This window comes from Halyomorpha halys, unplaced genomic scaffold, assembly GCF_000696795.3.
Source record: "Halyomorpha halys isolate HHAL.00 unplaced genomic scaffold, Hhal_1.1 Scaffold1090.1, whole genome shotgun sequence".
In the NCBI taxonomy this organism is placed as follows: Eukaryota; Metazoa; Arthropoda; class Insecta; order Hemiptera; family Pentatomidae; genus Halyomorpha; species Halyomorpha halys.
Genome location: NW_027114054.1, coordinates 411,768 through 424,146, shown reverse-complemented (window position 1 = coordinate 424,146; position 12,379 = coordinate 411,768). Strand labels below are relative to the sequence as shown.

General features: G+C 32.1%; 1 protein-coding gene across 2 annotated transcripts in view; it reads left to right on the top strand.

Annotated features, from left to right (window-relative positions):
• The window catches only part of LOC106688250 (transcriptional regulator ATRX), a gene marked incomplete at its 5' end in the record, with an annotated part of 59,243 nt that overhangs the window by 7,418 nt on the left and 39,446 nt on the right, over window positions 1-12,379 (top strand). For both annotated transcript variants that reach the window (XM_067051293.1, XM_067051292.1), the window contains 2 exon segments: window positions 3,557-3,685; window positions 5,092-5,241. In XM_067051293.1, coding sequence (XP_066907394.1) covers window positions 3,557-3,685; window positions 5,092-5,241 — 279 coding nt within the window.

Below are 12,379 nucleotides of genomic sequence, written 5' to 3'. Positions count from 1 at the left end.
TATCAGCTGTTCGAATAGAACAGCTGACTGATTATATATATAGACAGACAGGCTCAGTCTTTGAGAGTACTTCAAGCGTTTCATTTCACACTCCTCTCTCTCCTATTATTTTTGGTTTCACTTCAGTAAAAGCTAACTTTATATATATATATATATATATATTAGTTACGGTAGGACAAGGGCTGTATACTACCTTAATCCCAACTCTCATGTAAATAAACAGCGATAATGTATATAAGGATAATTGCTTGATATTCGTGGGGCATTTTCTCCACAATATGAACTCGTAATGACTCACCCACGACCCCCCATTCATCTAAATCCATCTCCTTCTCCCCTTCTAATTTACAGGGCCCACCCAGGGTGATTAACTTACAATGACATACCTGGACATCCATCTGGAGTTTCCTCTCTCCTCCACTCATCCACTCTCACCTTCCCGCAGCCATGACATCTGCAATCGTCTCTGCAGCGTCTTTTCTCTAGGCTTCACCTGGTTTGATCTCTTATCCTTTGTATGCTCACCGTCCCTCTTACTCCACATGTTCTGAGGGTTCCTGGAACGAGTGTGCTGAACCCTTGTCCATTCTGTGTCATCGATCTCTCTTGACCCTGCATCTATTAGGTCCTGCGCGCATTCCATAAACAAACTATCCTGTGGGAGACCTTCCTTATTCCCGATTTCCTGTGCCAACTGGACTTTCAAAATGCCCGATAAAAAATACATTCGGGCTTGGACCTTATTAACTTCCATCATCTCACTGAATTTGTCTGTAATTCAATTGTGCCCCTTAGATTGTCCATATCTTCTCCTCTCCCTAAATATTTGGAAGATTTCTTCCTCTGGGGCCCATCGAGGACGATATATATCCATACGCCTTCTTTAACCGTTCCCTTCTTTTTTTTTGGCTTGGATCCTCCCCATTAGCCGATCACCCCTTTTTATAAAGTGACTTAGCTCGCCAGGTACCCCGGTGAATCTCTCCAGATCTGAAATCGTCTTTCTAAGATCTGTGTGGTCGCTGTTCGGATCTTGATCCATTCGAGGGCTGTCGCGTGCGCTTCCGTTATCATGAATGCAGGAAGAGGTGGTAGTCCCTCTTGTACTGGCGTGGCTTCAACCAATGGCTGAGGTACGGATTCAGGCTGTCTAGCAGTTCCGCGGCGAACTACGTTTTCTTGACTGTCCAAAACTGCGGCCCTTACTATTGGGCTCATACCTTGAGCAATTGAGAGATTGCTCTGTAATTCTCCTTATATACATTATCGCTGTTTATTTACATAAGCGTTGGGATTAAGGTAGTATACAGGCCTTGTCCTACCGTAACGTATATATATTAAGTATCGGCGAAAGCAAAGCTTAAAAAAAGAGAAGAAGGAATAAGAACTGACACGTTTGAACTGCTGTAAAATCTGGCTTTATTGTGTTCGGCACATCTCTATATGTATGTTCGATGAGCTGATTTCAGTCAGCTGACATCGAATTAACAGCTGACTCAGGCCATAAAACCCCCTACCACTTTACGAACAATGCTCGTAAACTAATAAATACTATACAATATAATAACATGAAAAAAAAAACAATAAAAATAAATTTCTATACACTTGTCATTGTAAAAAAACAAAAAAAAAAAAAACTCACAAGCTTCCCGAAGTAAACGCTATATACATAATTTAAACCTAAGGATATAATAAAATAACTCTTCATACAATACATTAAAAAGTTAAAATGAAAAAAACACTATTTACTAAAGCCAAAAACAATAAATAAAATAAATTTACATTTTCAGTAATATAATCTGGTTGTGGCAATATGAGGACACTCCAGCTTTTATTTTGTGATTGCCGGAAGTTTTTACTGTTCAATATAGACTGTTCTCCTCTTTCTCGGTTCTCTGACACTTTCTAATGTAATGTTGTGTTCTCTATTGGTTATCACCCATCCATGGTGACTCGTTTTGCCCTGGTGATATGCTATGATCACCTCTTTTTGTCATTCGTATTTCCACGAACATTTTCCCCATAAGGGTTTCCACCATCTGCTTGCATCGGATGAACCTCCTATTTGTTCTCTGCACATTAGCCGCTTGATCTTCTCCCAGATGATGGCATTGCTCCCGTAAAGGTGATGAGTTTCTCCGAGCCCTGAAGTATCTATCTAGCTATGAAGTAAGTTCCTCCAAAGAATACTTCAGGATTTAACTCAACCATATATTTCTAACCTCTCCTTCTCATAGTTTTTATTTTTTTTATTATTATTTCACGCTAGTTATTATGTATATTCTTTAAACTTTAATTTAATTTCATGACTTGTTCTCTATTCTATCTCTGCGGTCGGCAGAAAAACACAAATAAACAAAAATAATTTATTTGTGCCGACATTTCGACCTGATTTTCGGGCCTTCATCAGGGGGTTATAGGCAGATATACTGGCTAAACTGTTTGAACGTTTGATGAAGACCTGAAAATCAGGTCGAAACGTCGGCACAAGTAAATTATATTTGTTTATTTGTGTTTTTCTGTTGACTTAATTCAATGTTATATATTTCTAAATATGTTTGTTTATTATTTTCCTTTATTTTCATGTTTCTCTGAATGATGGTTGTTATTTCTTTTTATGTTTCTCTGAATGATGGTTGTTATTTCTTTTTATGTTTCTCTGAATGATGGTTGTTATTTCTTTTTATGTTTCTCTGAATGATTGTTGTTATTTCTTTTTATGTTTCTCTGAATGATGGTTGTTATTTCTTTTTGTGTTTCTCTGAATGATGGTTGTTATTTCTTTTTTGTTTTTAGCCCTGATGAAGGCTTGAAATTCAGATCAAAACGTTGGCACAAATAAATAAGCTTCTGTTTATTTGTGTTTTTTTACGGACCGCAATTCTGACCATCTTTTCACAGAATATATTATTTTTTCTTATTTAATGGTCACTGACTGTATTTTTATGTTTAAAAATAATTAAGAATTGGTTTTTAAGCCTTTAAAAACTTAATTTACTTTGTAGACATAAATTAACACGTCTAATAAGTTTTCAGTCTTATATTTTGTCAGCAAAAAAAAATACTACTTCACTTCCAATTGATGAAATAAATGAAATTATCTATAAAATGCATTATTATATTATTTTGCATTGTTTACTATTTTATTGTTAATAAAAACGTTTAATATTGCTTTATCTCAAAAGAATTATATATAATTATCAAATAAAATATGACTTTTTATTTGTAAAAATACACATTTTCCTATATTATTAATATAACAATGTTTTTTTATATTGTTAATAGTCATCATTCTTTTTAATATTTTTCATAACATTAAATACATAATTGTTTTATTTACAATATTGCTGTTCTGTTCATAGTAACACTTGCTGATTTTATTTAATAAGAGATATAAAAATATCAATATTTTATATATATATCTTAAACTATCTGAGTGGGTTGTTGTCTCACTGCCCATAAGTCATTCTCTAAAATCATAAATAATATTATCTTAAATGGTATGCACAATCAACAGTAAGGATATATTTCATAAAGAGTCTTTTTTTTTTCACAGAAGTGCTTATCATTCTATGAAGATGGAGAGTTTTCAATAGATGAAGATGGAACTGACAAATATTGTCGGTGGTGCGGGCAGGGAGGAAAACTATACATGTGTACGAAGTGCCCCTATGGATTCTGCAGGGTTGGTCGTTTTTAATTATTTCTTTCACTAATCAAAAATCAAATTTTAATGTATAATAAATTTTCTGGGGCCAGAACCACTTTCAGATAACAGAATTGATTTAAATAAAACTTGCTTCCATGCTTCTCATTAGTTTTCTAGATATACTACAGGCATAATTCAGCCCCTTTCACTAGTCCAGCTGTTTCTGAACTTTTTATAAGAAGAATCCTAGGTGGACAAGAGTGTGGGTACATGTATATACAATGTACACTGAGGGGCTGCTTCCTCAAAGTTTTCAGGCCAACTTTTCTCTGCTTTACTGTTTGGGTCTTTAATATTCAGCAGACCTGGGACCTGTTTCATAATAAAGTACAAACTAATACTATTAGTCTTGTAGATTAATCTTAATTCAATTACACCGACTTTTACAATAGTAACTTGTACTTTAGTATTTTTTAATTCCTGTAGTAGCATTAATAGTCATCCCTATGATGAAAAAGATAATTATTAATATTATTACCACACTAGTTTCTAAACTTGTACTATGAACTAATACTATTAGCTTTCATTATGAAACAGGGCCCTGATGTAACAAGTGCCATTGATTTGCAATGATGCCTTAAGGTATGAAGCTGGATTGAGATACTAAGAGGATCCCACTGTAGCACATTGTTTCTAATGATATTATTCAATTTATTTTTTCAGATAATGTAAATTTTATTTTTTTTTGAAGTTGTTAAACTTTTAATAATTTTCCTGCAATTGATTGTCTTGATGGTATAGGCAATGCCTGCCCAATGTACTAACAGTGATCCCACAATATGATTTACTTTGAATTGCCATTATGAATGTATGAGGAAGTGTTGGTCGCTAAATGTGGTTCTTTACACCATTGATTAAATCTGATATTGTAATTTTGTCTTTTGTGAAAATTATGGGAACAGAAAAAAGAATACAATTTTGTAGCAGCTAGATAGGGCTTTTTTCAACTTTTACAACTGGTTACTGTATATTGAATTAACATATTTTTAATCTAAATCTAAAACTAAATTAGGAAATTTCCAATCTATAGATTCTCCCAAAAAACAGATGACACTGTTAATTTTTTTTTATATGATGCATATGCTCACTTATGCTACATGAACTTTGTTAATGACAAAATTGTGAACCCTAAGATCTTTTTAAATCAGTTAATCCACTAAGTCTATGGAGATTTATGAAGGGTGTATGTTTACTCTTGTTCACTCAACTGCCCTAAGATGTCTATATAGACCGCTGTACTCTATGCGCCAAGTAGGAGGGCAGTGGCTATTACAAAATCAGAATACACCTGTTTTTTCTTGTTTTATTTATCTCTAATGTAAAATTTCCTCATGATTACATTGACACTCCTTTTTTATTGTTCTTAATTATTTGCTTATTAGCGATGCATAGGCAGAAACGTTGACAGAAGTGTCCTTAAAAAGATTAAAGATGATAAATGCTGGAAATGCTTCACATGCAACCCTGTACCTATCTACCGACTCCAGGCTCAATGCTCGGCAGCACAAAAGTACGCTCATCAATTGAAGAAGGTGATATTACATTTTTATTACTATAATTGATCCTATGTAGTACATAAATTGATCACTCAATAATACGAATATATGTTTTTTATTCTCCCTAAATACTTGGGTACAAAGAAAAGTAGTTCTTCTCAATACATTTATATTAATTATTTTTGTTTAACATGGCCGCTAATGATCCGCATAGTTTGATGCAGACTACTATAAATCAAATAAATATAAGAAACTCAATAATAGTATTTTATTTCCTTTGCTTAATTTATGATATTTTCTAAAGTGGGAAGAATAAATTAGCAGCCGAATGTTCATATGGGACAGAGGTTTATGTTTCAAAAATGTGGAATATTGATTATACCCTTTTTTCTTTGTTAATATCAGTACGAATGTATATGAAAAAAAAATAGTAACATATCTGAATTCGTGAAAACTTTTGGCAGTCAAAAAATCTTATAAATTTTAGAACTTTTTGTATTTTTCCTATAGCTTCTAAACAGTGCCTCATAGTGAAAAAACAAACTTGCTAAGTGAATTCAAGGTTTTTTTTTTTTTTCCTGACCGCCTAGAAAAATTAAAACAATAAATTAAATATATACATAGCAATAAGTGTATATATAAAGGTGAGTAAGATCTTGGATTGCCATCGTGGCAAAGATTGGAGAAGGTAGATTCTGACTGGCCTTTTATGGGATCCTCCAGGGCCCTGTTTCATAAAAAAAGCTAATAGTATTAGTTCATAGTACAAGTGTAGAAACTAGTGAGGTAATAATAGTAATACTTATTTTTTTCATGATAGGGATGACTGTTAGTAATATTACAGAAATTAAAAAATACTAAAGTACAAGTTACTATTGTACAATTCAGTGTAATTGAATTAAAATAAATATACAAGACTAATAGTATTAGTTTGTACTTTATTATGAAACAGGGCCCAGGTCCTTACAAATCATTCTGCGTTCTTCAGATTCTATCGTTAATGTTATAAACTCAAATTTGATTTTATTAACGAGAGTTTAATGAATGCCAAAATTGAACGATAGTATACAATAATAACAGCTAATCTGAAGTTATCTACCGCATGCAAACAGTACTGCGACATCCGTTATTGCAAATTGTTTTTATTATTTAATTTTGTATATAAAATGTATATTTATATCGTTGTCAGTTTGCTATTATAATCATTAACATTAGTTAAGGTTTATGCTGGTGGATTAAAATCGGTCGAAAACTATGTTAGGGATACAATTTAGATATCGTGGCGCTCCGAAAGGTGCGTTGGCCATGGGAGGGCTCACTAAAATTTGTGAAAAACTTTAATTTAAAGAAGAGAAATGAAAAAGTTGTCTGTTCCGAAAATTTTAAGCAAAAATCACTACAATTAGAAATCAATACGCACTTGAAATCAAATATAGATTTAAAGCCTTAAAATCTTTAGATGAGGATTTTGAGGAATTGTGGGTAGGAATTAGTGGTAATATTAAAAAGGTCGGTAATTTGTGTCTGAGGAAAAGGAAAGTAAAAAGAATAAACCCTGTTTCGATGAAGACAACCTCAAAATGCGTGAAGAAATAAAAGCCACCAAGTTATAAACTCAATAATCCAAGCGAAAATAATGTTACTTCCGGGCTTTAAAAAATGTGACGTCTAAATTCCTTAGAAATAGTAAAAGAGGATATCTGTAAATGAAAATAATAGTAATAAAAAAAATGACTTAAGAAAAATGTACAAAGGTATTTCGTGATAAAAATAATATTATTCAAAGTAATCCGCTAGATATATTTAAGAAACACTTAGAGAGTATTTTAAATACGGGAAATAATTGTCAATCTCTTCCTACTGAAAACCAATGTGGTGAACTGATAAAAGAACCTAGTTAGGAGGAAGTCGGAAAATTAAAATCTTATAAAATAGTGGGAACTAACTTTATTGCTAGTGCTCTAATGAAGGCATGCGGTGAAGCTGGAGTTTGTAAAATACACCTTTTCCTTTAGAAAGATCTGGGAAATGAGAAAATGCTCAAGGAATGGAAGGAGTTAAGTTATTGCAATTCACTGAAAGGGGCTTCGGACGGATTATAGCTATCGAGAAATTTAACTCCTTCTCGTATCTTGTAAAATATTTACGTTAAACTTAACTAGTCGAATCATGGGATATACTGAAGAAATCTTCGGAGATTAACAATATGGTTTTAGGCAAAATCGTTCAACTATTGATCACATTTTTTCATCTCGTGAAATATTACAGAAAAACGTTAGAATACAAAGAAGTACATGAATGAAAAGAGTACGTAGTACATGAGCTTTATACTGATTTCAAAAAGGCTTTCGATTATTTTGAGAAGTTTTGGGTTCGGTCGGGATTAAAACAATACAATTCTCTATCACCTATCATATTTAATTTAGCATTAGAGTATGCTAATAGAGAAACGTGACACATACCGAAAAGGGTTTGACTTTAGGTGGTAAAGTATCCGTGTTTGATTATGCTGATAATTTGGCATTACTAGGTGAGAACGAGGAAACTATAAAACTTAATTCAAAGTACTCTTAATTTCTTTTACACCTTAGATGAGGCTCCTAATGAATTTCTCTACAAATTTCATTTGCCTTTTTATTGCTTAGTTCTTGCACAACAAAATCACGGTACTAATTGCGCCAAATGTTATTTAACTCAATGAGAGATGACCTTAACAACGCACTGGTCTCCAACTGGAGCTAGTCGAGTGGTACTGTCTGGACGGGTACTGGCCCCAGTCGTCCAATGTTCTACCAGACCTGGATTTTGGTCTTATTGTATTAAACATATTGGTCTCTTGTAATCACGACTCTAGGAACATAGGCCAAAGAGATGCTGCAAATGTAGTCAGTATGATCTCAAGTTTTCTGTCAATATTAGAAGCTACGAAAACCAAGAAATGCTAAAACCCGAAGTAGACCCAGAAAACTTCTGAAAGGGTGCAATTGACGAATCTTTTGTTCTATTAATTGAATGCCTCCGTCTTGGGCATACTGTACCATACACAAACGTATTTCTCTTGGCAGACCTATATTTTGAAAACTGCTTGTCCGATTTTGATCCCACTTGAAGGAAAATTGGAAATTGGATCATTTTTGGATCCAGTACCAATTTTATCAAATGCCATCCTTTACTTTCTCTTACGCATGCAAAATCTATTTTCCTAGGAACCTCTGTTTTAAAAACGGCTTATCTGAATTGGTAAAAATGTGAGGAATGTTGGGGACTAGTGTAAATCGGGTTTATATCATCAATGCCAATATCAGCTAATGCCATCCACTGCATTCACTTTGGAAACGTGCAAACGTATATTCCTTAAAACAACAATATCTTGAGAACGACTTACCTAATAATGGTCCAAATATGTTGTAGAAAGTTGGGGATTAGTGTAAATCGGGATTAGTATTAATATCAGCTAATGCCATCCACTGTATTCACTTTGGAAACGTGCAAACGTATATTCCTTAAAACACCAATATCTTGAGAACGGCTTACCTAATAATGGTCCAAGTATGTTGTAGAAAGTTGAGGATTAGTATGAACATAATTAGTATACATTTTTTCAAATTCCATCCCTACACTCCGTTCTTCGTGCAAAAAGGTAAATTTTCTATTTTTAAATCCTTATTTGCAAAATTAATGATGTATCTCCAAAACTACTTGTTCCAGATATTTTGTTTCCAAAATCAGTAGCCTCGAAAACGTGAAAAATGGCAATTTTATTGCAAAATTGCGACGCAGTGGTATTGGCCCCGAAAAGCTGGCCTAAACTATTTATTGGCCTTTATATGTCTTAAATTAATTTTGTAGGTAGATAGTCTAGGTAGCGGTCAATAAAGGTATTGAAATAGTAAAAGAAAACTATTTTAATACCTTTATTGACCGCCACCCGGACTATCTTACTGAAATCTACATCATACTGCCAACTATCTTCTTCCAATTTGAATTAATTTTAATGGTATTTGTGATGAATATAATCTTATTTAACGTAGTTTTAAGAACTTAAATGGTTTAAATAATAGAAGACTGGCTTATAACTTATAGAGTATGTTTCCCCACTGTATGTGTATATTATGCAAAGCAATGAAGATCTAAATTTATGTTAGAAAGCATCTACTTAGATTAAAAAAATAAATAAAAAAGATTTAGATATAATGTAATATGCACTAACTCGATACGATTTATATTAGATTTATTATGTTTTAACAAAAATTCAATATCAATTCTTACAAATAAATTTATAAATTTCTTCATCTGATGAGTATAAATGTCATTTTCGCCATAACTTTCTACATCATCTCTAATATTTTATTTCCTCCTCCCTGTATCCGATTTTATCTCACTCACCATTACTTGCGCTTTCTTAATAGTAGTATTCAAAGAAATATTTAATACAAATTATTAACAAATGATTTTAGAATGTGATGTTCATAAGAAAGATAAAAAAAGAACATCTTTAGATGTGAGTTTACTAACGTGACATCTTAGTCAGACAAAAATACAGTTTTATATTAAACATTCGATCATCAAACGACTTAGATGGTCGACTAATGCGATTTTTATTATTAGGGATTTCAAACGTACCATAAATCCAATTCCTATTACCTCCATGATATCTTCTTTCTTGGTATAGCAGTAAGACAATTTTCTTTATTTATGATTTGAAGGGTGAAAATTTATTTTCGTTCGTCCATAGAACAATTTTCGCTTGTAATAAAGTTTTTATCTATAAATTCAAACTTTTGGCAAATGGTTGTACCTGGAAATAGCTTCATATTTTTATGAAATTGTCAGCTTATAATGATTTTTATACCCGAAGGGTCTGAAAGGAAATACAACACATTTTTTTACAAAATAAAAACTAATTCTTTTTAATATGTCAATTAATTAAAAAAACATTCATAAAACAAATAACTGCTCTTTTCTGCTGCTAATGTTTTATAATATTAAAACTACATTTATAACTCATTTTTATCAAATAGATCATTGTTCATATAATTAGAGTATAGTGATTTTGAAAGTTGCTGGGCCGCCCGTAGCTCAGTGGTTAAAACACAGTCTTACCAATTTGATGTCTATTAGCGGTGCCTGTTCGAATTCCGCTCTGGGGCGTCGACTTTTTTCATTGAGTGGTGGTCCCACAATATGAAAAACTTTGACCCCCAACCATGGTTAGGCAATATAGGACTCCAATAGGAGTCGGCTGAAAAAAAAAAATTGAAAGTTGCTTTAACACCGTCGTGGTATGCCTATATATTTAAAATGCTCATAAGCTGTAGCACATACTTTGATAATGAACGTAAGAACGTGGGTTAACTCAATCGTACAAGAGGAAGAATTTGGTCATGGCCTTTTATGCAGCACTTGATGGATCTGGTTCAAACTGCTTTAAATACTCCAAAAATATGGCTGCCCAATAAAAAATACCATATATTAGTAAAAGTAAATAAAAAAGGTTTAATCTAGCCGGCTTTTCGGGTCAAATGCTCCACTGTGGGACGGGTAAACGATGGGAAGATTGCGTCAAAACTGTAGATTTGGGTTTGGGCGTTCTCATCGTAATTTTAAAGATGTATGAATAATGATTAGTTATGTGGACTGCTTTTTGTTTTGAGTTGTGGACTTTGTCTTGATCAATTGTTATATAAAATGGCTCTAATATATTCCGCCTGGTATAAAATGATTTGTGTTGATTTGTGAAATATTTCGGTATTTATAAAATTGATTTCAGGTAGCAGATTTTTGGTTGACAATTAGTTTGTTTTAGAATCAGGTCTTAGTATGTTCTGGTTGTAATTGCGTGTTTGTATATAGGTGGATAACATACCTATGTAGGATTTATCGAATTTTTTGCAAGGATATTGTATATTAAATTTTCATGAAGATGTTCAGATGTGTTAAGATGTTAAATACATTTGTAATAGGGTGTTTATTGTACAAGAGCCCGGTGGAAAAAATGGCACTTGTTTCACTACTATTTTCGATTATTTTAATGAAAAATATGTATGGTTACTAGTCCAAATTGATGAGTCTGTCAAGTATAGTTAGGGGGAATTAAAAATAGTGGTTGTTGTAAAACGAAAAATAAATTAAGTTTTCATTCGGAGCTCCATATATTTATAACTACCTACAACACTAAAAACCTGATGTAACATTATTTAAAATAAAGTAAATTGGCCAAAACATAAGTAGAAAAAAATAAAAATATTTTTGGAAGATATTTTGGGATATATATATCTCAAGAACCATTAGACATCTGCTAGTACTCAAATTAAACCTGGTTTAATGTAGTATATAGTAATTTTCGACAATTATCTTCGTAGGAGTTTTAGTTTTCATGATATTTGCCAAAATAAATTCACAAAATACTGATTTCTAGTTCAGAAAATATTTAAGCTGGTTTAATGTAGTATAAAGTAGTTCACAACGTTTATCTTCATAGTAGTAGTTTTTAATTTGCATATGAAATTACAATTCAAATATCATTAAAACTACTACACTTACAATGATAATTGTCATAAACTACTTTAAAGCTCGTTAAACTAGATTTAATTTGTATTAGGAATAAATTTTCTACTAGATATATATTTCTCAAAGTAAATTCACTCACTACTGATTTTGCAGAACATTATCTCCGATTTTTTTTTAATTTATTTTATACCAGATCGGCCTGATGATAGTTGATATAATCGTTATATTAATTTTTAATTTTCTAACAGTTGATTGTGGAGGGGAGAGGTATAGTCTCGTACAAAATACACCCCTAACTATATACAATCTTGTTATTAAAAGAAGAAAAATAAAATAAAATAAATAGATAAGAGTAATGCTTCTTAATAAAAGAGGAATGTAAAATTAATAACATAAAATAATGATATTGGTACACTTAAATAAAACAAACAATTGCCCTCTAATAGTGAAAAGAAACAAGTTAATCTGAAAAATGGACGAGAGAAGAAAATAGAAAAAAAAATTAATAAAAAATAATAATGAATAAATAAATTGAGTAATAATAAAAAGTAAAATTGAGGTAGTGTGACTATTAATTAATTGTATATTTATTAAAGTTTATAACAGAATGTCCTGCAGCAGTCTGGGCTTCAGTCTTCGGGTTGAGGTTGGGTTTCCCAGGTTG